Source organism: Grampus griseus (assembly GCF_964374135.1).
Source record: "Grampus griseus genome assembly, chromosome: 17".
Taxonomy (NCBI): domain Eukaryota; kingdom Metazoa; phylum Chordata; class Mammalia; order Artiodactyla; family Delphinidae; genus Grampus; species Grampus griseus.
In genome coordinates, this window is record NC_139011.1 from 1,033,064 (window position 1) to 1,059,592 (window position 26,529).

The window sequence follows — 26,529 nt, forward strand, 5'->3', positions numbered from 1 at the left end:
CCCAGCCTCACACTGGGCGGGCATCTCACGCTCTGCTCCTGCACCAGTGGCCACTGCCCTTCTCCCCATTCCGGGTCTCTCCACAGCCCTCCTGTGGCCGTGTGGCCCACCCCTCTGCCCCTCCTGTTCCCTGACTCACTCACGTCTCAGTTGCAAGTGGGACGTCCAGGTCTACCTCTAACAGTGTACATTGTTTCCCTCACTGTGGGAGGCGTCCCAGCCTTCTGCCGTCTCCATTCTGCTTCTTTCGCTGAGCCGTCCCCATGGGTAGAGAAGTGACAGTCCAGAACCATCCAGGGAAGAGGCCCCAGCGGCCGTCCTGGCCCTGCTGTTGTGACTACAGTCACGTGCCCCATCGGGGCTGGCCTGTTCAAAACCCTGCCGGGTAGCCGACCGTTTCTAGGAAGGAGGCTGGACTTCTTCCCTTAGCCCTGAGGCCCCTGCTGCCTGCTGGAGACCTGGGCCCTTGACAGATCCCATGACACACTGCCCTGTGGAATTGTGCCCACTGTCCTGCCTGGGCCCCCACCCCCCTCCCCAGTCTGGGCAGGACTTGTGTCACTAGTGGTTCTTGCCCTGGACCCAGCGTGGCTGGTGAGAAAGAGTGGGTTGTGGTTACTCTGGTCAGAGCTGGTGGCCTCAAAGGGCCCGCAGGAGTCATGTGGGATTTAGCGTGTGAGACCCGAGAGCCTTCGGTGCCAGCTGGCGGTGGATGAGCCGCCCCCTCGTTCTGTCGGCACCGCGCTGCTACCCGAACAGCGTCGCGTGGGCCTTGCCCTGGTGTGGTGCCGGCCGCGAGCTGCCCTGCCCAGGCCTGGGGTGGCTTCTGGGCGGGCGAGGATGGAGTCCAGCTGGACGTGGAGTTCGAATTGCCCTCTTCCACCCTCTCCCCGCGCTCCCCGGACTTGGCCGCGCGGCCTGGGGCAGGACAGACCATGCTCCAAGGGGCCAGGGGGAGCTGGGCTGACCAGCGAGAGCACAAGTCCCCACCTCGAGCCACGGTCCGGCTGTCAGAGAGCGTCCGGAGGCCAGCGGCCCGCCCTGACGGTTCTGGTTGCCAGGAAAGGCAGTGGCTCCACGGTGTCCCAACCCGCTGGCGGGGCGGGCCCTGGCCAGCGCGGCGTCACGCGGGCGGGGCGGCCAGAGTCCGGGGCGCCAGGGCAGCGGCCAGAGTCCGATGGCGGCGGAGCAGGACCCCGAGGGGCGCGCGGCGGCGCGGCCGCTGCTCACCGACCTGTACCAGGCCACCATGGCGCTGGGCTACTGGCGCGCCGGCCGGGCGCAGGAGGCGGCCGAGTTCGAACTCTTCTTCCGCCGCTGCCCGTTCGGCGGAGCCTTCGCCCTGGCCGCGGGGCTGCGCGACTGCGTGCGTTTCGTGCGCGACTTCCGCCTGACGGACGCAGGTAGCCGCCCCCCGGCCCCTCACCCCGCCAGCCCCCCGCCCCCGGCAGCCCCGGCGAGCCCTCGCCACCACGGCCTCTGTCGCCCCCAGACGTGCAGTTCCTGGCCTCGGTGCTGCCCCCAGACACAGACCCCGCGTTCTTCCAGCATCTTCGTGCCCTCGACTGCTCCGGGGTGACGGTGCGGGCCCTGCCCGAGGGCTCCCTCGCCTTCCCCAGCGTGAGTGCCGGGGGAGCGGGGCACGGGGGGTGGGCCAGAGCAGGGCCGGGTGGCGACGAGCTGACAGCCCGCCCCGCAGGTGCCGCTGCTGCAGGTGTCCGGGCCGCTCCTGGTGGTGCAGCTGCTGGAGACGCCGCTCCTCTGCCTGGTCAGCTACGCCAGGTGGGGCCCGGGGCGCCAGGTGGGGCCTGGGGCGGGACACCCGCCTCCCGCCCGAGGCCGGAAGCCTGGGCTCTCCGTGAAGGAGGGCTGACTTCCGGGCCCGGACCCGTGGGGCGTGGCCCCTGGGGGCGGAGCGCTGAGCCGGGGTCCTGGCAGGGGCCTCCGGCTCCCGCTGCTCGGGTCCTCGGGAGAGGCAGCGCTCTGGGTGGCTTCCCGGCCGTCACTGCGGGTCCCCTGCCCCCTTGCTCCCGCAGCCTCGTCGCCACGAACGCCGCGCGGCTTCGCCTGATCGCAGGGCCGGAGAGGCGGCTGCTGGAGCTGGGGCTTCGGCGGGCTCAGGGCCCCGACGGGGGTCTTACCGCCTCTACCTACAGCTACCTGGGCGGTGAGGGCCAGGAGACGGAGGCCTGGTTTGGGGGAGGAGGAGGCCAGCCCTGAGAACCCCCTTCAGTGCCTGAAGTCCCCCAACTTTGCCTGATGCCCTGACCCCAGGCTTCGATGGCAGCAGCAACATGCTCGCAGGACAGCTGCGGGGCGTGCCGGTGGCCGGGACCCTGGCGCACTCCTTCATCACCTCCTTTTCAGGCACCGAGGTGCCCCCTGAACCGGTCAGTACCCCTGTCCCCCCAGCTGGACTCCAGAGGGCAGACCCCCCAAGCCGAGCCCTTCCCAGGGAGCAGGAGAGGCCAGTCCCTGCTCTGTGCACAGGCAGATACCACGCCTGGCCCACCCAAGCCACGCCGGGCAGGTGGTCTCAGTGCGGCACTGGGAAGCTGGCAGGCAGGTGGCTCAGACTCTCTGCTGGGGTTGAACCAGTCCCCACCCTGCGCTCTGGGTCCTCCATCCTTCACCAACTCTTCTCCATAGATGTTGGCTCCAGCGGCTGGTCAGGGCCCCAGGGTGGACCTGGCTGCCTGCGTGGAGACGTGGCTGGAGCGTGTGTGTGGCCACCTGGGGCTGGGGGTGCAGGAGCCACACCGGGGTGAGCGGGCGGCCTTTGTGGCCTATGCCCTGGCCTTTCCCCGGGCCTTCCAGGGCCTGCTGGACACCTACAGTGTGCGGAGGTGAGGCCCGGGCACCCCCCAGGGTGGGCTCAGCAGAGCAGCAGCAGACCCCCTGCTCCCATGTCCCCACCTGCAGGAGTGGTCTCCCCAACTTCCTGGCTGTAGCCCTGGCACTGGAGGAGCGGGGCTACCAGGCAGTGGGAGTGAGGCTGGACAGTGGCGACCTGCTTCAGCAGGCTCAGGAGACGCGTGGCGTCTTCCGAACAGTGGCGGCCCAGTGAGTTCCCCTGGCAGGGGCTTTGCCTTCTGAGAGATCCCCTCTGGTTCAGGAATGTTGGGATGGGACAGAGGGAGGGAGGGACCGTGCCTCTCCCACCGTGAGGCTCTCTGATACGCTGCTGCCTCAGTAGAGGTGCTGCAGCCTTGGCAAAGAAGCTGGGGTGGGCTCGCTCAGGGGCCCATAGAGCCAGTGTGGCTGAGGGCAGATTATCAGGTGGCGGGGAGACGGCATGACTGGGTTGGGAGGGGGCCGGGTGAGTCGGGGCGTTTGAGGGCTGCCCCCGTCACAGGTTCCGGGTGCCCTGGCTGGAGTCCATCCCCATTGCTGTCAGCAACAACATTGATGAGCAGGAGCTGGCCAGGCTGTCCCAGAAGGTAGGCGGGGCAGGGGCAGCCCAGAGGGTGGCTCGGCGGGCCCTGGGCCTGCAGATGCTGGCCGAGCTCATTTCCCCTCCCCCCCAGGGCAGTGAGGTGAACGTCATCGGCATCGGTACTAGCGTGGTCACCTGCCCTCGCCAGCCTTCCCTGGGCTGTGTCTACAAGGTGGAGAGAGTCCGGGGCCCAGTGGGGATGGGCTGGGGATGGACCATGGGTCCGGGGAGAAGGGTCCAGCTAGCTCAGCACCCTGTCCCTGTAGCTGGTGTCCGTGGGAGGCCAGCCGCGGATGAAGCTGACCGAGGACCCCGAGAAGCAGACATTGCCTGGAAGCAAGGCTGCCTTCCGGCTCCTGGGCTCCGATGGTGAGGCCCCGCCCACCCTCCGCAGTTGAGCTCAAGGCCCCAGGCCCCGTGCATGCTTGGCGCCCTCACATGCGCACCCACGCAGGGGCTCTGCTGTTAGACGTGCTGCAGTTAGCAGAGGAGCCACCTCCCCAGGCTGGCCAGGAGCTCAGAGTCTGGCCTCGAGGGACCCAGGAGTCCTGTACCGTGAGGCCGGCGCACGTGGAGCCGCTGCTGCGACTCTGGGTCCAGCAGGGACAGGTGACCGCCCCTAGCCACCCACCCCCTTAGCCTGCACCTTCAACTCAAATCAAGCTCGGACATCTGACCTCGAGCCAGCCCCTTCCTCCCTCTTCCCCCCAGCTGTGTGAGCCCCTCCCATCTCTGGCCGAATCTAGAGCCTTCGCCCAGCAGTCCCTGAGCCGTCTGAGTCCTGCCCACAGGTGGCTCGAGCAGCCTGCGCTGTACCAGGTGGGTGTAGGGCCCACATCATCAACCCGCCCTGTGCCCTCTCTCCCCCCATGGCCACCCATGGTCCCCCCCTCTCCTCCCTGCAGGTGGCGCTGTCTGAGAAGCTCCGGGCCCTGGTGGACAGACTGAGTGCAGAGGTGCCCTCTGAGAATCCCCTGCTGGGAGCTGCCTGAAATGAACATGAGTCACTCACTATCCCCACAGCTTGTCATGTGTCATTTCTTCACCCAGCCTGCCACTCACTGGACCCCCAGGGCTTCCCAGGGTGGGCTGGAGTCAGGAATCAGCATGAGGGTTCATCCTCCCAGGGAAGACCCCAGCCCAGCCAGGGCAGGTAGGCAGCCCCGTGCTGAGGCCTGAGGTCGGCTAAGGCCGGTGGGGTGGGGGTCGGTATCTGAGGCCTGGGGAGCTGGACTGTAGGAGCAGATCCGGGCAGGACAGGGCAGGGCTGTGGGGAAAGGGAGGGGGCTTTGGTGCCCAACTAGGAGCTGGGGGGGTTGGTTCCTGGAAGACCGCTCCATGCTAGAGGCCCGAGGCGGGCTGGGGATCCAGCCCAGATGGGGGGGCTCCGGGATGCCCCCCGGGCGGGGCAGGCTCGGTGGACGCCTCAAGCTTCCCCAGCCAAGGAGAGGCCTGGGTGTCCCCTGCCACTGCTGCTGCCAGCTCTGTGGGACCCTGTACCCCTGGGCCCCACCCATCTGGCTCCCTGTCGGCCCTGGCATCTGTCACCGCACGGACTAGGCCTGGGCCTTGGGGACCCAGCTCCCGCCCCTGCAGTCCTGGGAAAGGAGAGGAGGGCTCGGGGCCTGCCTGCACTAGAGCTGGTGGAGGTGAGGGAGCAGGGACTGGCTCAGCTCTGGGCACCTGGCCAGGGTCCTGGGCTGGCCCTGCCCCTGTGCGAGCAGGCTCGTCGGGTCTCCACCGGCTTTGCCTCCGGAGGAGCCACTCAGGAGAGGTTGGAGGCCCTGCGGGACAGAGGGCGGGGCCTGGGCTTCTCCCGCCTGGGCGGGGGACACAAGCAGGCCAGGACGAGGGGGAGTGCCGACTGTCCAGGGTGCTTCCCGGAGCACTTCTGCCTGCCCAGGTATTTGGCCAGACCAGCTCTTCTGGCTCCCCTGGACCAGGCTGGGCAGTGGCCGCTGCGCTGCTGGGTGAGGGCGACAGCGGGGATTTGGGGCAGAGGCCCGGTCAGGCCAGCCCTGGGGAGCAGGAGGCTCGGAGAGAGACACAGACTCCGCCCGCCACCGCCACACACACAGCAGGACACGCACCAGGCCCCAGGTACCCACAGGTCACCACTTCTGAGCTTTACACTTCCTCAGTGCCAGGACCCAGGCCCTCCCCCACCCACCCACCGTGATCCATCCAGTGATGTCAGTCACCTGCAAGGGCACCTGGGAGGCACAGGGCAGCTCCTCTTGCTTCCGGCTCCCCCCCAGGGCTGCTCCAAATCATCCCCATGCCCGGGATGTCCGGCCGGGTCAGGATGCAGAGAGGAGAGCCCAGCCCCCGGCCGCAAGTGCAGCCTGGACCTGACTGCTTCTTTAGGGCTGAATCAGGCGAGGCCTCAGCTCAGGGCTGGGCCCAGACTTCTAAAACGTGCTGGGGCCTCCTCAGAGCTGTCTACACCTGCCCAGGATTCCCTGCCCAGACGGGTCGGAAGTCAGGGTCAGGGACCCTTCCCCCCCCCCTTGCAGATCCACTGTCTCCCAGGGACCTTGCCCTTTTCCCAGGTCCTGGTGGGCAGAGCCTAGGCTGGCCACTCACCAACAACAGTCTGGGCGGGAAGACCCTTCAAAAGCCCCTGCAGGCACCACACCTGGGGACACCCCCGTGTGGCTCCCCGACCTCCCGCCCCCACAGAGCATGCACACGCACATGCACCCACACGCTGCCACGCCTGTCCCTGGGCCCGCCTGCCTGGGGCCTGCTTCTAGGTCAGGCCTGGGCACGGCTTCTGGGAGGACCAGTGCCAGGTGCTGCAGGCTGAGCCCGGCTGAGCAGCTCAGTGTGTGCGGCGGCCATGGCTGGGGGCGCGTGGGACTGGGCCCAGGGGGCTCCCGTGGGAGCCCTAACCCTGACGGCTCTGGCTGAAGGGATCCGGGCCAACCAGGGGCAGCCCCCGGGACCCCCTTCCACCGGCCCTCAGCCCGAACCTGAGCTTGAACGCGGGGTAGAGCCTGGGCGGGCAGCCGCCATTTCCCCAGCTGGCAGTGAGCCCTTCTCCCAGCCTCCTACCCAGGAGCCAGTCCCTGAGGGACCCGGTCTTCATCTGGTGAGCAGGAGGGATGCCTGGGGGGTAAAGGGGGACGGAGCTGGGAAAAAACAGAAAGGCCACGGGGGTTTTGTCAAGAGCTGGGACGGGGTGGGGAGGAAGAGAGTGTGAGAGGCAAGGGGGTCTCATAGTCTCCCCTCGCCCCCACTCCTAGACTCCCCAGAGTTCCTTGGAAGAGGGGGCCCTCGCAGACCTGGCGTCGTACACGGCTGCCTGTCTGGACGAGGCTGGCTTTGCGGGAACGCAGGCGACAGCACTCACCCTGTCCTCAGCCCTGGAGGCCTGGGGGGAGTGGCTGGAGAACCAGGTTAGCCCCCGTCCCCTCCCTGCCCTTGGAGTCTCCCGCCTGGTCCCCTCCAGGGTTGGGGGCTAGAGGGAGCAGCCCCCTTCAGGCCGCAGCTGCTTGGTCAGGGTACTGAGGGTAACGTGCAGGGGTCACGGAGACTGGACCACTGACGTCCGCCCCTCCACGCCAGGTGCACGGCCTTGTGCGAGGGCCGCTGGCACAGGTGCCCAGCCTGGCAGAGTGGAGGCCCCAGCGGGCGGCCCTGCAGGTGCTGAGCACACTGGCCCTGGAGCACTGTCGGGCCGTGGTGTGTGCACTGCTGCCGCGCTCACTGTCCCCGGACCGGTAACCCGCCCCGCCCCGCCAGACGCCGCATCCCCCCCGCGGCCCGACGCAGCTTCCCTCCCCTTCCCGGCTTGTTGTGGAGACTGGCCCAGGGTGGAGTGGGTCACAGCGGGGCAGGGCCTTCCCTGCCTTCCACTCCTGCCTCTCACCCACTGAGGGTCCTCAGGGCTGGCTTCCAGGCTTGGGGCCTGCCTTCTCTCTCCAGGCCTCTCCTGCAGCCCAGCCCGGCGGGGTGTGCTTCCGAGCAAGCCAGGTGGCTGCTGCACCCCGGCGCCCATGGCTCTTTGGTGAGTCTGCCCCAGGAGAGCTACCTGTGGCTTTACTCTCCACGGTGATTGTTCGTGATGCCAGGCCTGTCTCACCGCTACTGGCCAGACAGGGTCTGCGTGGTCCCGCCGGGCAGCTGATCCTGCAGACTTGGCTCCGTTGTGGTCTCTGCACAGATGCCACTTATTTTGTTTCTCTGGGATTGCGGGGTTGATTACCTGCCCCTCCTCCTGCTGGAGTCCCAGTGGCCGCCTCCCTGACCTGGAGACGCCCCTCATCCCAGCGCCAGGCCCTGGCTCACACGCCCCGTGCCCCCAGGGCGGCAGCCGAGCTTTGGCGTGGCCTGAGCCAGAACCAGCGCGTGAATGGGCAGGTGCTGGTGCAGCTGCTGTGGGTGCTAAAGGGCTCGGCCAGATGCCAGCTGGAGGCACTGGTGGTAGGTGGCATTGCCAGGGACTCCCCTGGCCTTGGCCCAAGGGGACAGGAGAGTCTGGGCTCAGGGGTTTGGGGGCAGCAGGCTCTCACCTGAGTCACACCCATCCATAACGTCTCTCAAGCATAGAGGCTTTGTCCTCGCCCTGTCTGCAGTGTCTGAGCCTGAATGAGCCCCTTGTTCCATAGGCCACTCGTGCCCTTGGGGAGATGCTGGCTGTGTCAGGCTGCGTGGCTGCCACGCAGGGCTTCTACCCGCATCTTCTCCTTGTGCTGGTCACACAGCTACATGAGCTGGCCCGGGACCCATGCCCCACTGACATCCCCAAGGTTTGGGCCCCATCCCACCAAGGGCTACCGTACAGCCACGCCAGGTGAGGGGTGCACACCGGGGGGAGTGAGGGCTGGGCCAGTGCCCTCCTGGCCCTCACTGCCCATTCGTCTGCTGCCCCCCCCCCCCAGCTGCACAGTGGAGGCCTTGAAGGCCCTGTTCACTGGGGATAGCTGCTGCATGGTGGTCACGTGCATGGAGCAGGCTGGACGCTGGAGAAGACTGGTGGGAGCCCACACCCACCTGGAGGGTGTCCTGCTGCTGGCCAGGTGCAGGGCAGGGGTGTGGGATAAGAGGCAGGGGCATGGGGGTTGTTGGGTAGAGGCTTCGTGAGGGGCGAGGCCGGACGCAGAGGGAGAGCTCCCATTTCCGCCTCATCACAGTGCCATGGTGGCGCACGCCGACCACCACCTGCGAGGCCTGTTCGCGGACTTGCTGCCCCAGCTGCGCAGCGCGGAAGACGCACAGCACCTCACGGCTATGGCCTTCTTCAGCGGAGTGAGCCCGCTTCCAGGATGGGTGGTGAGGGGTGACCATGGACTTGGCCCCTAAGCGGCCGGGCCGGCACGGGAACGCGAGCGTGCTGACCCTGTGTCCCCCCGCCCAGCTGTTGCAGAGCCGGCCCACCACACGGCTTCTGCGGGAGGAGGTCATCCTGGACCGGCTCTGCGCTTGGCAGGGCGACCCCGAGCCCACCGTGCACTGGCTGGGCCTGCTGGGCCTCGGCCACCTGGCGCTGAACCGCAGGAAGGTGAGGGGCAGGACTGGGCGGGGTCTGGGCGGGGTCTGCGAGGGGTCTCCCACGAGTCCCCGTCCCTGCAGGTGCGTCACGTGAGCACGCTGCTGCCCGCGCTCCTGGGCGCCCTGGGCGAGGGTGGCGCGCGGCTCGTGGGCGCCGCACTGGGGACGCTGCGGAGGGTCCTGATGCGGCCGCGGGCGCCGGTGCGGCTCCTGGGCGCGGAGCTGGGACCGCTCCTCCCACCGCTTGTGGAAGACGTGAGCCCGCCCCTCCGGCCCCGCCCCTCCCGCCGTCACCACCCCCTCCCCAGGCTCTCCCAGGGTTCCCCAACCAGGCCCCGCTCCTGGCCCCCAGATCACGCCCCCAGACGGCAGCCCTCCGGACACCCTCTCTCTGCTGGCTCCGCCCTGACCGCGCCCTGCTATGCAGGCCCGGGACTCGGTCCGCGCCTCGGCGGTCGGGCTCCTCGGGACGCTGGTGCGGCGCGGCTGGGGCGGGCTCCGGGTGGGACTCCGCGGCCCCCTGCGGAAGCTGGTGCTGCAGAGTCTCGTGCCGCTGCTGTTGCGACTGTATGACCCCAGCCGGGACACCAATGAGGTCAGTCCCCCCAAGACTGTCCCAGGGCTGTCTCCATCCAGCCCCACCCATTCCCACGACAGCTGCCTCTCCAAAGATTACAGGTCGGGGACTTCTCCCAGGACCTCAGGTGCAGGTGACATGCGCAGCCAGGTTCCTGGTCTTTCCTGGGCCGCCTGCGCCTCCACCCCTCATCCTGGCCACCTCCCCCCTCCCAGGCCATTTCTTGCCACTTTCTGGGCTCCTAACCTTGCTGCCTTCCCCTGTTCCAGAGCTCAGAGTGGACCCTGACCCTCTGTGACCAGGCCCTGCGCTGGGGCCTACTGGAGGAGATGGTCACCGTGGCCCACTGCAACAGCCCTGAGGCCCTAAGCTGCATCTGCCACCGCCTGGTCAGTTGGGGGAGGACAGTGACAATGATGGGGTATATGGTCAGCTGCCCGCTTGGTCCAATATACACCAGGGCCACTCCCCCCAAACTGAGCCTTCCCACCCTTGCAGTCAAGGTGGTGGCAGGTCTAAAGCCTCAGGTCCTGATGCCATGTCCCGGGGGATCCCCAGGGCCCTCAGCCCCTGGACTCACCTCTGCGACCTCCTTCCCATGCAGAATTGGCCCTCCTGTCCTGCTATGAGCCCTTCTGTCCCCAGGTTTAGGGGTACCCGAGTCACATGCCCCGCTTCCTGAGCCAGACCCGGGGCTACCTGCAGAGCCCACAGGACTCCCTGCGCTGGGCAGCTGTGGTGCTCGTGGGTAAGGCAGTCCTGGTGTCACACTGTCCCTTGCACCTAGGGCTCTGGGAGCTGGGCCAGCCCCTCCCTGCTGTGGGCAGGGGGCCAGCACTCAGGGTTTGCTTTGGTCCAGGCTTCCTGGTCCATCACTCAAGCCCCCGCCGCATCAACCAGGACCTGCTAGACAATCTGTTCCAGGGTGAGGACCCGACTCACCGGGGCATGGGGTTCCGGAAAGGTGGTGGGCGCTAGGGCGGAGCGGATGGGAATGGGTGGATGGAGAGCTGGGGCCCTGGGGCCCTCCCGCGCCATGAACTGCCCTGTCCCCCACAGACCTGGGGCAGCTGCAGAGTGACCCTGAGCCCACTGTGGTGGCAGCGGCACAAGCGTCCACCCAGCAGGTGGTGCTGCGGGCTCAGGCGCAGCACCCTCCCTGCCGTGGGTGCCTCCTGCGCCTTCCCTGCCCGGGCCGGCGCCGCGCCCACCCTGCCCGGCCCCCACCAGTCTACAGAGACAGCCCGTTCCAGCACCACCAGAGCCCCGCTGGCCCCTGGGGCTGCTTAGGACCAGGCTGAGCCCGACTGGCCCGCCCCCCACCGCTCTGCGGCCAGTCTTAGCAGGGGCACATCTGCAGAAGAGGCCCCCCCTTGAGGGGCACCCTGGGCTCGGTGCTGGGCACCAATGCCTGCCCCCCGGAGCCACGCAAGGCCTGTTGCACACAAAGACCCCTCTCCGGGAGCTCACCCCCCCAGACAGCCCTACGACCTAGAGGGGGCACGCACCTTCTGACGGAGCACCATTTCGCCCTCAGCCTCTTGCCTCGTACACCCCTGAGTCCATCTGTCCCCCCTCAGTCCCCTGCCTGGATGACACCTGACCTCCCGGGCCGAGGCCTGGTGGGGGCCACTGTGAAGCTGACACAGCCCTGGGAGCCGGCGCCGTGATAGGCCGCCCTCTGCCTGGGCCCTCCCGGCCGCCCCAGCAGCCCATCACTCCTCGTCACGTGCTCCACTCCTGGCTGGCCATGTCCTGGCCTGAGGTTCTGAGGTTCCTGGCCAAGAAACACTGATCTGTCCTCCTGTCCACACCCGCTGCCCCACAGCCTGGCCCCGTTCCTGCCCCTCCCCCGCACTTACCGTGTCAGACCCCACCTGGGCCTTCTCCGGAAGCTGTCCCCGACCTCCCCACTGGACAGCACGGACCCGAGATGACACCTGCGGGCTCAGGTGTGGGCTGCCAGCATTCGCACCCCACTAGGCTGAGCTGTCGCGCCGGCACCCCAGCACCCTGCTCAGGGGTGAATGGAGGCGTGACTGGACATGTGGGGAAGAGGGCCCTCAGGACGGCTCCGAGGCTGTGACCCAATCCATCCAGACCCTGGACGGGCGGCTTCCTCCACCTGGAGTGCCCACCTTGAGGTGTCCTCTTGCCCTTTCAGGGCCCCCCCAATGCTGCCTCCTCAGAGGAGGAGGCCTCAACTCACACAGCCTCTTGGAGGCTGGGGTCCTGCCCATCCCTGTGGAAAGCGTTTAAAATAAACACACGGATCCTAGGGGTTCAGCGTCTGTCTGGGGCCTGGGTCTGGGCCAAGGCTGGGTTCTGATGCGCTGGGCCTGGTCCGAGATCGGGCTGGGGCTGAGATTACAAGGAAGACAGCACGTAGCCAGGAGTTTGGGTCGGCTCCGGGGTGGGCGGAAGGCCAGGCAGGTTCCACCCTGAGCTGAGAAGCTGTGCTTTGGGCCTACGCATGCCGAGCCAATGGGGCCGGGGCTCAGCAGGAAGGGGTTGGGGTCTCCTCGTAGGTCATTCCCAGGGCAGGGGAGGCTCGGGCCGAGGGCACTGGTCTGTGTGAAGCCAGGGGCATGGTTTGGGGTATTGGTTCGGCTTCTCCAAAGCAGATGCCCAAACTGGATTAAGCTACAAGAAATATATCGGGGTACACGCTGGAGAGGCCAGGAGGCTGTCAGACGCCCGTGAAGGAGAGGAGGACGGAAGGAAGGGAGGTTGGTGGGAATGTCCTCAGGGGGTTCTTCAGCCTGTCACCCATCAAGGAGGCTCCAGCTCCCAGGCCTGGGGGTCCCTCCTCAGCTTCCATGGCTGCAGGTGGGGCCCACGAGGAGCACCCTCACAGCCGCCCGACTTGGTCTGGGTCTGGGCCTGGGCTCAGCAGGAGCCTGGCGGACCTCAGTGGCAGCCCCCATGGGCAGAAGCAAGCCTGGCCCCCACTGCTTGCAGCCGAGGAGCCAGAAGCTGGGTGAGCATTGGATGCCCATTTCCCCCACCAGGCACACGCTTGTCCCACTGCAGAGCACAGCTGGGCAGGCTAGTGGCAACCCCCACAGTGACGCCCACTGGAAAGGAGAGCCCAGCCTCAGATGAGGGCTCGGGCAGGCAGCACCCCCCCTCTTCTCGCGACACCTCCGTGATGCCTGGGCTTCTTAGGCCTGGGAGCCCGTACTCCTCCCTGTAGCAGGCCAGTTGGAGTGCAGGCTTCTCTTGGATGATCAGTCTTGTGTGCAAGACTGCCTTGCCGTGGTCCCCTGCCCCATCGCTGGAAGCCCTGCTAGACTCCCTGCTTGCCAGGTGTTGGGTTCACTCAGAGCCTGTTGCTTTGTCCTGGGAGTGTAACCCTTCTCGGGGATTTCTCTGCTGGGATCCTCAGGGAGGCTCCAGGTGGATCAGTGCTGCCGTAGCCCTGCTCCCAGGCGAGCATCGCTGGTTGAGTGTCCAGGCTGTCCAGGCTCTTCCAGTCCCGTCCCCCTTGGTTTTGCCTTTCAAGTCCCCCTAATGCGGTTCCCAAAGGAGGGGCGTGGGCCCTGGTGAACACAAACAGGCTTGAGAGGTGTCCAGCTTCTCCTCTCCCTGTGTGAGGGGTAGATCTCTAGGGGTTTCTGTTTGCTTTTTTAAACATTGATTTATTGATTTAGGCTGCACCAGGTCTTAGTCCAGCGCTCGTGATCTTTGTCGCGGCACGTAGGACCTTTCAGCTGCAGCACGCACGCAGGATCTGGTTTCCCGACCAGGGATCGAACCCGGGCCCCCTGCATTGGGAGCACAGAGTCTTACCCACTGGGCCACCAGGGAGGTCCCTTCTAGCAGTTTCTGTACCAGGATCTGGGATGTTTGGGGAACCCTCTGGTTTTGTTTTGTTTTTTTAATTATAAATTTATTTATCATTGGCTGGATTGGGTCTTCGTTGCAGTGCGCGGGCTTCTCATGTGGTGGCTTCTCTTTGTTGTGGAGCACGGGCTCTAGGCACATGGGCTTCAGTAGTTGTGGCACGCGGGCTCAGTAGTTGTGGCTCGCGGGCTCTAGAGCGCAGGCTCAGTAGTTGTGGCGCACAGGTTTCGTTGCTCCGCGGCATGTGGGATCTTCCCAGACCAGGGCTCGAACCCGCGTCGCCTGCATTGGCAGGCGGATTCTTAACCACTGTGCCACCAGGGAAGACCCAAACACTCTGTTTTAATATTAATTTTACTGTTGGCCTCAATCCTGAGTTTTCTCGGGCGTTAATGTCCCAACCACGGCAGGGCCGATCATCCCTTCTCTTTAGCCAGTCCTGAGGCTGCAGGGCAGTGTGAGCCTGACAGGAGGGGAGCGCGGCTTCCCCCGCCTTCCGCCAAGCGGAGGATGGCAGACTGGCTCCCACGGGGAGAGGCGAATTTCTCCTGGCTGTTCAAGCTCCAAGATGAGAATAAGTCCTTGGCTGAATCAGTTACTATCTCTCCTTGCACGTGGGGCCGTTCCACCCCCGCCCCCACGCCCCAGGGAGGCTCAGGCACCCTGGTCCAGGGAGGCTCTGAGCCCTGCCGAAGGCCCAGGGACTGCGACTCAGGGGCCCAGAGCCCTCCTCTCGGGAGACTCTTACCTTTGAGCGAATTAATTTGGATGAGACATACCCCAAAGGCCAGTTGCTCTGGTTCGGGTCACTTCCCTGGGGCCCCAGTGCAGCCCCAGGAGTGCAGATCTGTGTGCCTGTCCGTACACCTTTTCTCTGTCCTCTCTGCGCCCCGGAGGGCAAGGACAGCCCCCGCTCCCTGCATCAGTACGTTCTCAAGTTCCCTGAGGCAGACAGAGAACCATCTTGAGGGCTGGAATCGCCCCGTCCCGTTCTTTCCAGGCCAGCCGGCTGGGGGAGGGCGCCAGGAGCCCGGCCACGTGGCTGCTCACTCTGGAGTGATCCGGTGCAGCACAGGGAACGCCCCCTCAGCCCCACGGGAGAGATGCCTGCTCTCAGCCCCCAGGTCCCTCCCCATATGAGGCCCCATCCCCATCGCTGCCCGACCCCTGACATAGGGCCCCTCGAAAGCTCAGTGAGCATTTTCCCTTCGTTCATCACATTTATTGTCTTTCCTCAACTCCCAGGCCTTGTGGGGAGCTGCCCACATGGCTGGGTGTGGCTCCTGGCAGCTGGGTGGGCATGAGCTCTGCCCCGACTAGAGAGCTGCCCTGCGGGCAGGCTGCAGGCTAGCAGAGCCGGCTCAGCCTGAACAGCAGTGCGAGGCAGGCGTAAAGCGCATTCGCACAGCCCTGGGCCTCCGGTTTCCAGCACACCTGGGGGGCGCCCACCTGTGGCTCAAGGCCACACTCCTCCAGCAGGACCCAGGTGGGTGCCTCTGAGCCCCAGCTGCTCCCCAGGAGCTCGTGCGGCAGGGACACGGCCCTGTGCTCCTGCCATGGGGTGCTCTGCTCCAAAAGGCTCTCCACCTGGCAGAACAGGGTGGGAGGTTGTCAGAGGGGCCCCCAGGATTCTGGCACCATCCACACCACCCCAGCCCAGATGCACTGGGTCCGCACCTCCGGCACAGCCCCTCCCCTACAAGCTGGGCCCACTCACCAGTTTGAACGCCCCTGACAGGGCCCCCATCTCCAGCACCTCAGCCAGCAGCACGTGCTGGGTTGCACTCAGCACTGGGGAGAGACCTTGGGTGAGAGGGGTTCTGGAAGGCCAGCTAGGGAAGCCCACATTCCTGCTCCCTGCCTGTCCCACCCCCGGAGCCCCTCACCAGCTAGAGCTTGCAGCAGGTAGAAGACGGGGCCGGCAAGTCTCTTTTCCAGCCTTCTGGAGGAGAACACCAGGCACTCGAGGACAGCACCCACCGGACCATCCCGAGACTCCAAAAGCCCGCCACGCAGGCCGTGCTCCAGCTGGGGGTGAGGGCGTGGGGCGGGTGGGTGAGCGCGGGGGCGGGGCGCAGGCACCAGCTCTGCCCGCCCCACCCCGCCCCAGCTCGCCCCCCACCCACCCACCACCCCTGCACGCCCCCCACGCCCCACCCAGCTCTCTCACCGACTCATCCAGGGCTTGCAGGGCGGCCTCGTCCCGCAGCACCTGCCCGAGGGCCCCCAGCAGCTGCCGACAAGGCTCCCTGGACAAGCCCTCCAGGCCCACGGCCCAAGCCTCCACTTCTGCCTGCAGGCCCTGGAAGCCTTCGGTGGTCGCCAACCGGTCCTCCATGGGCCCATCTGTGGGGACAGGGCTGCCATTGCCCAGGTACCCACGTGGCCCCGGGGAGCCCTGGTTATGGAGGGCAGACCACAGGGGGGCAGAAGGGGAGCCCACCAGGGGGGTGGCCAAGAAGGTACTGACCCGACAGGAACTTGAAGCGGAGAGAGAGAAATTTTGTGGAGGTGAGGCAGGAGGACCGCTGCAGCTGGCCACCTGCAATGTAGGAGGGCCTATGGTCTGGACGAGGCAGGGCTGGTCAGCGCAGGGCTGGGTCCCCGAGCCAGAGAGGCCTGAGGCCTCCCCTCGGCCCTCACAGCCTGTCACCACCACCCCAGTACTGGCAGCCCGGGACAGGGAGCAAGGTCGAACCAGGCTGGTGTCAGCCTGTCACCGTGTCACCCGTGTGTGTGTGTGTGTGTGTGTGTGCGCGCGTGTGTGCGTCCCCCGGCTGTGCTGTGCTGGGCAGGAGAATGCCTCATCAGCTCATCCCATTGCCCAGGTCCACAGGCCTCACCTTCCTGCTGTGGCCTGAAGGTCGTCTGCTTCTTGTCCGGGAAGAAGAGGATGTCTGGCAGCCAGACAGGAGCAGAGGTGGGAAAGCAGGTTGGCGGGGCACTTGGCATCTCCCTCCCAAGCTGGGACCCCCTGTGCAGTACCCCCATTGTGCCCCAACCTCCCAAATGCCAGAGCAAGGGACCCTCGGCCACCCCGACCCAGATGCCCCCAGTGACCCCTGGGGCCTCTTCCAGGCCTCTCTGCCTCTCTGCCATGGAGTCTGGGCCCCAGAAGTCACCGTGATCCTGGCTCACCCCAGTCAGAGCCAATAACCAGCTGGGCCACCCGAAAGGCGAGGATGCTGCCCGCGGGGATGGTGACCATCTTGTTCTGGCTCAGGTGGCCCTCGCCTCTGCCCTGACAGATGGATATGGGCTCAGGACTGGGCTCTGGGTCGTGGGGCCAGACGTAACAGGGTGCTGGTGGCAGGGGTCTGCCCCACTCTGCCTCCCCAGCCCGAGCCCCCGCACACCTGCAAGCCCATGGCTCCCGGAAGTGCAAACTGGCCGGAGCCCTCCTGCTTTTGGGTCCGGGTGACTTCCACCTCCTGCTGTGTCTGCAGCACCTCGGTCACGACGAACACGTCATCCCCACGATTCCGCAGCTGCTGCAGGACTTTGTGCTCAGGCCGCCGCAAGCGCCTGTGGTGAGCAGACCAATGGGAAGCTCGCAGCGGTGCACCCTGCGCTCCCCTCCCCCTGCCACGGGGCGGGCTTCCGTTCCCTGGACCTCAGCCTTTGTGGCCATAGGGGTTGGGGGCGGTGACACGGCCGAGGAGACCGAGAGCTCTGTGGATGCCCAGGCACGGGATACCCATCATTCCCTCCCTGGTGCTCCCGACAATGTTTGTGAGTGGGTGGGGTGCAGGAAGAAAAGACAAGGTCCAGTGGGGACGGGTGGACACCTGAAGACCTCTGGAGGGGCCCACCCTGTTGGCCGGTTGCTCACCTGGCTGCTCTCTCCCTCCACTCCCTGCCGCTCCCAGGGTTCAAATCTCATGTCTCCGCTCTGAGCTAATGGTCCTTCTCCCCAGGGTCCCTGTGTCTGCTCCACCCCAGCAGCCCAGCCCCCTCGCAGTGGGACTTGGTCTGACCCCTGACCCTAGGGCCCTGCCTGGCCGCCCTGGCCCGCAGGATGCAGGCCCCCAGGACCTCTGCAGCCTCCTTCCCTGCCCACTGGTCCCAGCATGCCCCTGCCTCTGGGACTTCCCTCAGCCTGGCAGAGACCCCCTGTGACTCCTGCTGCCCCGAAGTCCTGACCCAGAGGCTGCCCAGTTTCAGCAGGGCCCCGCCACCCCAGGGCTCACCTCTCTCGATGCATGGCTTCCCAGGTGTTGGGCGCCACTCGCAGCGTGCACACGATCATCGAGGCGCTGGAGCTGCCGGACACCGCGGCCCCGCCTGACAGCTTCCCCTGTCCTGGGGCCGCCAGCTCCACGCTGCCCTGCATCTTCCCATCCATAGCATCGTGGAAATGGAAGGTGTTGCCACACTCCACAGCTGGAGCAAGACCAGAGCTGAGGCCCATCCCACCATCCGCCGCCTTTCCCCCCGGGCGGAGGGGCCTCTGAAAAGTGCCTGCTCTCTGGAAGCAGGAGCCCAGAGGCCCAGAGCAGGTGGCAGCGGGCCTGCCCCCTCCTCCCCCGACCCGACCCATGGCTCTGACAGTGCCAAGTGGGGTACCTGGCTCTGGGGCGTCGGGCTCCAGGATGTCCCTGATGGACAGGTTGACACGTGTGTAGCGGTGTTTCCAGAACCGTGAACTCGAGGACTTCCTGCCCAAAAGGCAGTAGAGCTGGAAGCTGGTGGAGCTCTGCAGGCTGTCCACAGGGGTGAGCTCCCCACCGTGGTCCAGCTCCTGGACCACGCTCCTGACCACCCTTGCAAAGGCCGATGCCATGCTCCTGAGGAGGGCAGCTGGGTCAGGCCTTGCACCCGCAGGGCTGGAAGAGGGCGGGCGGCAGAGGGGGAAGGTAGGTGCCTGGACGTCTCCAGTGATGGGGAGCTCTTTCCCTCCAAAGCAGTCCTGCTTGGCTAGTCCTGGGATGCTCTGACTGGCAGAAGGCGCTTGCTGACTATCACCCAACACAAAGACAAGCAGAAGCACACCCGGGCATCCACTAGTCCATCTTTCCAAGGGGCCATGAGCACCTCCAGGGTGGGGCGTCATTCACAGCCCTCAGTGGGACTCAGGCCACGCACACCAGCTGTTCTGTGATCAGAGTGCCCACATGGAGCCCGAGAAAGCCCTGGGACTCAGCGCTTGGGGCGGGGGGGCAGCCCTGGCCACCCACCAAGGCCTCTCGTCCCTTTGTCACTTCAACAAGGCTTAGGGCTACTCACGAAAAGCAGCCACTGAGGAAGGGCAGGGCAAGGCTGGGGCCGTGGAGTGACCCCGAGCCACTGCTGTCTGCTGTAGCAGCTCCCCCCGCTGGCTGAGGTGTTCAGAGGGCGGGGGAAGAATCAGAAGCCATCACTTCCTGGGCAGTGGTGCAAAGGCCCACAGCAAGGCCCAGCCAAAGTGTCCCCAGCTCCTAGACGTGTCCTCCAGGGCTTTCTCTGCGCCCAAAGCTCCGTGAGCCACTAGTCTGTCTTCAGGGGTCAGAAGCCAATGTGGGCCTGACTCAGGACCCAGGACATCTGGGCTCCAGGCACGGGGGCCAGCCCTTAGGAAGCCTCTGAGCTTCAGGGATGGTCTGAAGTCTGAGAGTGGCCCAAGGAGCACCTAGAGGGCCTACCTGGAGTTAAGCCCAAACCAGCCGGGCTGGGGAGGGCACCCCCTTCCCAGAGGCCTGGGGCTTCCCCAAACCTGTCTGGGATTGCGAGTCCTTGGGGGGCTTGGGGAAGCCGCAGAAGGGTGCCCGGACCAGGTCTCCACCCAGAGGACCTGGCCTCCCCCCACCCAGCACTAGGGAGAGCCCCCCCCGGAACCAGGGCAGGCAGTGGGGTGCGGCGCGCAGGGGCGGGGAGCAGCTCACCGTGACCGTGACTGTTGCGTGCCTGCGCCCACAGAGCTGAAGCCAGGCCGCTCTGCTGGCTGGGGTCGGAGGGCTCTGCCCCGGAGCTGCCGAGCTAGCACACAACCCAAAGTTTCCCAGATCCAAAAGTGAAACCTCGGCCGGCCTGCAGCAGCCACAGCCCGGAAACCCCCGTGAGCCCGCCCCCGCAGCCTCAGCCTGGCGAGGGTGGGGGAGGGTCAGGGTGCGCCAGCTCGTGCCCCACCCGCTGCTGCCTCCAACTGCTGGGCACTAACTGCTGGGCGCTTCTTCAGTCCTTCTCTCTGGAAACTCTGGGCCACGGCAAAGGGTCTGAAGAGACATTTCCTCAAAGAAAATGTATTGCTACAAATGGCCAACAAGCGCACAAAAAGATGCTCACGCCATTTGCTGTCAGGGAACTGCAGATCAAACTGCAGAAGATGCTGCTTCACACCCCATAGATAACTGTATAGAAGAGAAGTAACGAGTGTTGGGGAAGATGGGGGAAATTGGAGCCTCACACACTACTGGGAATGTAAATGGATGCAAAAGAGTCTGGCAGTTCCTCAAAAAGTTAAACAGAGAATTACCATTAGATCTCATTCATTCCACTGCTAGGTGTGTATTCAAGAGAAGTGAAAACATATGTTCACGCAAAAACCGGCACATGGATGTTCCCACAACATTATTGTTAACAGCCAAAACTCAGAAGCACCGCAAAATGTCCATCTGTGGAAGCACAGACAATGTGGTCAGTGCATACGATGGAAGACACAGGATGGTGTGGTGCTCAGTCATACAAAGGAATGAAGTTGTGACTCACGGCACAACGTAGATGGACCTCAAAACATTATGCCAAGTGAAAGAAGGCAGACGTGAAAGACAATATCTCACGGGATTCATGTATGCAAATTGTTTAGAACAGGCGAACCGTAGGGACAGAAAGCAGCTTAGTAGTTGCCAGGTGCTGCGGGGAGGGGGATGGGGAGTGACACAGCCTCTTTTGGGGAGTGGAAATGTTCTCAACTCTGAATACGCTAAAAGCCCCAGAGTTCCACACTTTTAATGGGTGAATTGTATGGTATGTGAATTGTATCTCAATAAAGCTGTTACTTTGAAAAGCTGAAGCCAGGCCTGTCTCAGGTTCTCAACACCCTTACTCTCTTGGGCTGCTTGCGGATCATGTCCAGTGCAAGGCAGCCAGGAGCCCCATGCCCCCTTTTCTCCACTGCTCCACTGCCACATCCTGCCTCTGGGCCCTGTGACACTCTGGAGCCCGCACCAGGGCCCCTGCCAGTTGGCTGGCCTGAGACTCACCCCGAAGGCTCCGCCACATGCACTAATTCGAGCCATGAGTGTTTATCAGCACCTGGCGCCACGTGCTCCTGCAGATGAGGGCTCTGGCCGTGAACGGGACAAGGGCCCCTCCAGGTAGAGCCGCTGGCAGCGGCCCCGATGCCAGTGCAGGGAAAGTGACTTCCTGGGGGGGTGTTTTGGAATGTTGCAATGACCCGGGGCTGAATGAAGCATGGACAGGGCATCGCTGCAGCAACTCCTCGTTCACATGTTCAGTTCTCTGGCAATAACCTAAACAAGAGGCACTGGGCTTGGTGAGTGGTTGTGTCCCTAGGCTCCTGAGGGCAGAGTCAGCCTGAGATGACAGGAAGTGAGTCCACTGGGGAGAAAAAGCAGAAGGAAGGTGGCTGGGGCTGGCCCTGCACCCCCTCCCCCTCCCCATTTGGAGGCCTGGGGAGCACTCGGACATTTCCAGGGCCAGGAAGTCTGGGGCAACCTCCCGTCTTCCTCACAGCCACTCTGTGATATGGGGGTGGGTGAGGCCTCCCTGCGCAACGTCTGGGCAGACCCTGGGGGTCCAGAGCCAGCTAGGACACCACGCCCTGGGGGGAGAACCGTGACCAGGGATGGGAGCCTGGGAGGGGGCTTCTGGCTGTGTGCGGGGAAGGGTTAGCACCTCTGGGAGAGTTCTAAGGAAGAGGAAGCCCACCGCAATCCGATGCCTCCACCCACCCGGTGAGGGGCAGGGCTGGCCAGGCACTGCTGGGAACTGGGCAGTGGAGGCCACAGCCTCTACCCTGGAAGGGCCGAGCCCCTGGGAGGAACAAGGACAGAAGATAACCAGGACAGCCCTTTGGAGGCAGCGGTTGGGATACCTCAGAGGACATGGCAGAGTGGGCTTAGGGAGAGGAGGCCTGAGGGTGTCCACTGTCCTCCAGGCAGGGACAGTGGAGGCCAGGACCGCATGAGACGGGGCTAGGGGGTAGTCGGCCCGAGGAACCCACCCAGCCCCGGCCATCGGGCATCAGGGACGGCCAGGGTCCAGGGAGGGGTAGGGGGAGCTGTGGGCCTCGGGCTCATCTGGGTCTGCGATGTGGGTGGTGCAGCTCAGGGGGCTGGCTCCACCCTGTGCCCGCCTCCCAGTGACACTTTGGGGGTTCCCAGGGTGCCGGAAGTCGGCGCCCAGGATGTCGGCAGCCGCGACCCGCGCTGCCGCGCCCCCAGGAGCCCGCGCGGGCAAGAGGCGCCCCGGAGGGCCCCGTGTGCCCGAGAGCCGCTTGGCCGGGAGTGAACGAACGCGGAGCGAGGGGCCGAGAGGCTGCCAGACGCACTGAAGTCCCAGGAGTCCTTTCCTTTGGGAGTTGAGTCCCCCCGGGGCCTCCCCCCCGCTCGCCGCCCCCGCCCCCCCTTGCTGGCCCGGACCCTCGGCGGCGGCTCGGACCGCCGGTCAGCAGGGCCTGTCCAGCAGGCGCTCAATCAACGCTCGGCGGATCGCTGGGCGACGGGGCGGCCCCAGAGCAGGGCGGTCTCGGATCCAGGGGCGCCCCGGGAGTCAGGAGGGGCATAGGCCTCAGGAAGGGGCGGCAGAACTGGGTGGGGGAGAGGCAGGCGAGGAAACTACTCCCCGCAGGTCAGGATCAGCGGAGGCTCACGGTGCGTCCTGGGGGCCGGCGCGGGTGACTAGCGGTTCCCTTCGCCCACGCCCCGCCTCCAGCCGCCCCTCCCCCGCGCGGCCCTCCTGTCTTGTTTCCTTTTGGTCCTCGGTCCGGAGGCCTGCGGCATCCTGCCTGGCTCGGCACTTTCTGCTGACAGGGGTCGGGGGAGCGGCTCAGAACCCTGCCCCACTCCAACTGGTCCTCTGCAGAGGGAAGCGGCTCTTGTTTCCGACGCTCTGAGCCTCACTTCACTTTGCCCCAGCTGCAGGGGGCTCTTACTGCTGGGATCCAGGCATCGCTGGGCTGGGCGGGGGGTGTCTCTTCCACCTAGTTAGGCTTGCCCAGTACTAGGGCATGTGGGAAATTGTGGAGGTGAGATTCACACCATCCAATCACCGTGGTCCCTGAGAGCCTCGTGGAAATGCTGCCATCTAGGAAACAGTAGATTAATCAGCTTTTCTCCCAAGAGGATCTGGTTCTGAGGCTCATGCTTTGCCGTGAGGGTGGGGGGTCAAGTGGGGGATTGGAGGCTGGGATGAAGGCGGGACCCACAGAGCCCTCAGTGGTAGCTCTCTTCTACACTCGCCTCCTGCCTCTCTCCCTCTGGGATAAAAGGCAAGGAGGTACCCACGGGGTAGCGGTCCCAGCCAGCCAAGCACCTGTTCCCACGTGAGGGCCCGGTGAGTCAGGGTGCCTGGCTCCCATCGCATGCAGACCTCCTGGAGGGAAGGAGATGGCAGGAGGGGGACATTCCCCACGGGAGGTGCAGGCTGGGTTGGTGGAGGGGGGACGCAGATACTTTTGCAGGCCACAGAACAAGGAGACAGGTAACAAGCTCAGGAAGGATTTGACATTTTGTGCTCGTGCCCTGGTAAAAGTGCATTCGGTACAGCTGCATTGCTCTCCTACTCTCCCACCCCCTTCAGAGAGGCTGGTGCCTGGGGTAGCCTTATGTGGTGGGGCTGGAGAGAAGGGGGGTGTGCAAGGCCGAGGGCAGATGTGGGTGGGGTGGCCGGGGGACCAGCGTGCGGCTCAGGAAGGCTGCTTGGGCTAGGGTGGTGAAAAGAGCAGGAAGCTGGGTGTGGGAGAAGGGAGGAGAGCAGAGGGAGGTGAGGGGTGGCGGTGGGAGACAACTCCCCTGTGAGGGGAGAGAGGGAGAAGTCCATGGAAATGGCCTTCCAGCAACAGGTATGTCTGTTCCTCAGCATTTGTTTGCTGAATGCCAGTAATGGAGTCCTTTTTATGGCCCCAGACCTGCACCTGGGCAGCCCTATGGGAAGGTCCACTGCGGGGAAGAGAGAGGATTGGCAGAGAAGAGATCACTCGGAGAGTGGGCAGCCAGCAAGAAGAGACCACTGGAGGAGAGAGATGGCCTGGAAGTAGTCGGCCCAGGACGCGCAGGAGTCTGGGGAGGGTGAGGCTACCCTGTGATTTGGGATGGGAGATTGACCCCCTTTGTGTTGGTCTCCTCATCCTTAAGTTGGAAACGACAGGGTTGTTGTGAAGACTCAATGCATTAATGTGTGTTAACACTAGAATGGGGCCTAGGGACTTTCTTGCTGGTCCACTGGTTAAGAATCTGCCTTCCAATGCAGGGGACGCGGGTTCGATCCCTGATCAGGGAACTAAGATCCCACATGCCGCCGCACAACTAAACCCATGTGCTGCAACTAGAGACAAGCCTGCAACAAAGAGCCTGCGCAGCCCAAATAAATAAATAAGTAAACAAACAAACACAGACCTGTGCTTTAAAAAAAAAAAGGGGGGGCCTGGCACACTGTAATGGGCTATAAACATGCTCAATATTTTTGTTCCATGTAAAGAACTCAGCACCTGACTTTAAAATTTTTAATTTTTATTGACGTATAGTTGATCTATAATGTTCTATTAGTTTTTGGTATACAGCAAAGTGATTCAGTTATACATGCATATGTATTTTCATATTCCTTCCCATTATGGTTTTTTACAGGATATTGAATACAGTTCCCTGTGCTATACAGTAAGACCTTGCTATCTATTTTATATACAGTAGTTTGTATCTGCTAATTCCAAACTCCTAATTTATCCCTCCCCATCCCTTTCCCCCCAGCACCTGATATTTTTGTTCATAAGGCCTTGCACGTGTTTCATTATCTCTTTTGGGGGGATTCTGAAAAGTGAAATTCCTCACACGGTATTCAGGGTCTTGGCACGTGTTGCAAATTGCCCTTCAGAAAGGCTGTGCCAACATCCAAAAAGTGAACAGTGGAGTCTCTTGCCCTCACCCCGAACACTGAAGGCAGGCTGCTTTAATCGGTGCCAGCTTGATGGGCATCAGAGTTTTAAGTGTAACTGTCAAGGTCAGTTTTAAGGAGTTAATCGTGACAGCACTTACATCCCACTTACACTTTCACAACTCCAGGAGACAAACCCACAAACCTTGCCTCCTCTCAGCAAGTGGCTGGGCTCTCCGCTCCACCACCCCAGGACTGAAGTCCAGGAGCAGAGAGCTTGTCGGGCACAGAAGACAAGTTCAGCGCTAGACCCATGAATCCGTCAGTGTGTGCTAATAAATCACCCCAAAACCTAGTGACACAAACATCCCCTGGTTTGCTCATAATCACGTGAGGTGCCCTAAATTATGACATTTAGGCTCATCTCTGCTCCACATGGTATCACCTGGGTTCATCGATTTTGTGGCTAGCTGGCAACCACTGGCCTCATTGTTTGGCAGACGGCTGGCTGTCAAGAGGGTCAGTGGTATTAACTAGGCATGTGTTGTCCATCCTCCATCAGGCCAGCCCTGGCTCATTCATAAGGTGATGGCTGCAGGATTCTCAAGAGAAGCAAGACAGGGCAAGTCCAAAGAAGTGCTTTTCAAGATCCCTGGTGGGAAATTCCGTCATTCCACGAGAACTCCCCTACGCTGCCCTCAGAGTTCGGCCAAGGCCTAAGGGTCTTACACAGTGTTCAGCTGGTGGGGCACGACCTGTGGCTCACCCCATCTCACAGCCTGAGTGCAGGGGCCATTCTATTGTCTGGTCTTCCTAGCCTGGGGCCACCTCTGCCAAAGAAATCCCAGGGTGCCCACTGCTGTATGTTGAGTGGAGTAACATTGACTCCCTAAGGTGGGTTCAGGTGCTGACCTAAGAGGCTGTGGGCTGCATCCTCACCTGCAGGAGACAGAGCACGTGACCCCTTGAATCATTGGTGGCATATGTTTTACCTCTACATATGTTATAAACCCACAATACGTTTTTATTATTTTTGCTGTATCTATTTGTCTTTTAGAGAAAATAAGAAATGAGAATTTAAAAAAATTACTAACATATTTCCCATTTCCTGTCCTCTTTCTTCATGTAGCTCTGTCTCCATATTGTATCATTTCCCTTCAGCTCGAAGAATTTCCTTTAACATTTCCTATTTTTCAGGTCTGTGCAGACACATTCTGTCCACTTTTTTTTTTATTGTGGTAAATATATAAAAATTGTTATATAATCATTTTAAAGTGTCCACTTCAGTGGCATTAAGTACATTCACAATGTTGTGCAACCATCACCACTGCTTGTTTCCGAAACTTTTTCATCGCTCCAAACATAGACTCTACCCAAAAAGCATTAATTCCCCATTCCTCCTCCCCTCAGCCCTTGGTAACCTCTGATCTACTTTCTGTCTCTATAAATTTCCCTATTCTAGCTATGTCATATAAGTGGAATTTTGCCGTATTTGTCCTTTTGTGACTGGCTTACTTCATTTAGCGTAATGTTTCTGAGGTTCATTTATGCCGTAGCATGGATCAGTACTACATTCCTTTTCAAGGCTAAATCCTGTTCCATTGTACGGATATACACCGTTTATCCATCCATCCTCATGGACACTTGGGCTATTTCCACCTTTTGGTTACTGCGAATAATGCTCCATCCAACACTGGCACATGTTTGAGTTCTCACTTCTTCAGGGTATATACCCGGAAGTGGAAGTGCTGGGACAAACCCTAATTCTGTTTTTAACTTTCTGAGGAAACACCAGACTGTTTTCCACAGCGGCCATACCATTTTACACGCCCCAGCTCTATCGAGGGATTTACACACCTGGTTTTATACTTGTTTCCACTGATACACCAAAATCTTTCAAGTTTTCAGAGGTTTAACACGTCTCTGTAGGGCCTCTTCGATCTTGGACGTTTCTTCTCCTGTCCTGGCCCGCGCAACAATAGAGTCTCTTGGGCCCTCATCCCACCAGGTCGCCGCTGGGGTGGGGTCTGGAATTCGGCCCTCGCCCAGTCCCGCAAGGAACGAGAGTTCTTGGCGAAGAACGCGGCCAGAGCGCTCCAGGGCGGCAACCACCTACCGCAGCGCCCCCTTCACACGAGCGGTGAGTCCA

The 26,529-nt window shown here is 63.1% G+C and overlaps 3 protein-coding genes across 4 annotated transcripts; 2 read left to right on the forward strand and 1 right to left on the reverse strand.

The window, feature by feature from the left end:
• The first annotated feature begins 1,132 nt into the window (after positions 1-1,132).
• Positions 1,133-4,456, forward strand: NAPRT (nicotinate phosphoribosyltransferase). Its single transcript, XM_082675191.1, has 13 exons — positions 1,133-1,403; positions 1,493-1,620; positions 1,700-1,782; positions 2,037-2,167; positions 2,275-2,390; positions 2,650-2,846; positions 2,923-3,063; positions 3,356-3,440; positions 3,528-3,608; positions 3,703-3,805; positions 3,891-4,045; positions 4,148-4,255; positions 4,342-4,456. Exons 1-13 carry the CDS (start codon positions 1,178-1,180, stop codon positions 4,426-4,428), a joined length of 1,641 nt encoding a protein of 546 aa, XP_082531317.1. The 5' UTR covers positions 1,133-1,177; the 3' UTR covers positions 4,429-4,456.
• Positions 4,457-6,258: 1,802 nt separating this feature from the next.
• On the forward strand, positions 6,259-10,810 carry MROH6 (maestro heat like repeat family member 6; the record flags this gene model as incomplete). Its single annotated transcript, XM_082674400.1, has 14 exons — positions 6,259-6,530; positions 6,685-6,837; positions 7,007-7,161; positions 7,747-7,864; positions 8,050-8,234; positions 8,323-8,460; positions 8,575-8,689; positions 8,799-8,942; positions 9,014-9,187; positions 9,360-9,527; positions 9,779-9,907; positions 10,164-10,257; positions 10,369-10,434; positions 10,569-10,810. The coding sequence occupies exons 1-14, from the start codon at positions 6,279-6,281 to the stop codon at positions 10,808-10,810; spliced, it is 2,133 nt and encodes a 710-aa protein (XP_082530526.1). The 5' UTR covers positions 6,259-6,278.
• Positions 10,811-14,565: 3,755 nt separating this feature from the next.
• Positions 14,566-19,334, reverse strand: GSDMD (gasdermin D). 2 transcript variants are annotated; one of them, XM_082674544.1, is made up of 11 exons: positions 19,217-19,328; positions 17,922-18,181; positions 17,546-17,738; positions 16,712-16,880; positions 16,494-16,596; positions 16,199-16,252; positions 15,826-15,897; positions 15,526-15,701; positions 15,242-15,383; positions 15,073-15,146; positions 14,566-14,942 (listed from the first exon to the last, which is right to left on the reverse strand). In XM_082674544.1, exons 2-11 carry the CDS (start codon positions 18,136-18,138, stop codon positions 14,703-14,705), a joined length of 1,440 nt encoding a protein of 479 aa, XP_082530670.1. In that variant the 5' UTR covers positions 18,139-18,181; positions 19,217-19,328; the 3' UTR covers positions 14,566-14,702. The 2 variants fall into 2 exon arrangements, with proteins under 2 accessions (XP_082530670.1, XP_082530669.1); XM_082674543.1 differs by lacking the exon at positions 17,922-18,181 and having other exon boundaries at positions 19,217-19,334.
• Between the last annotated feature and the right edge of the window lie 7,195 nt (positions 19,335-26,529).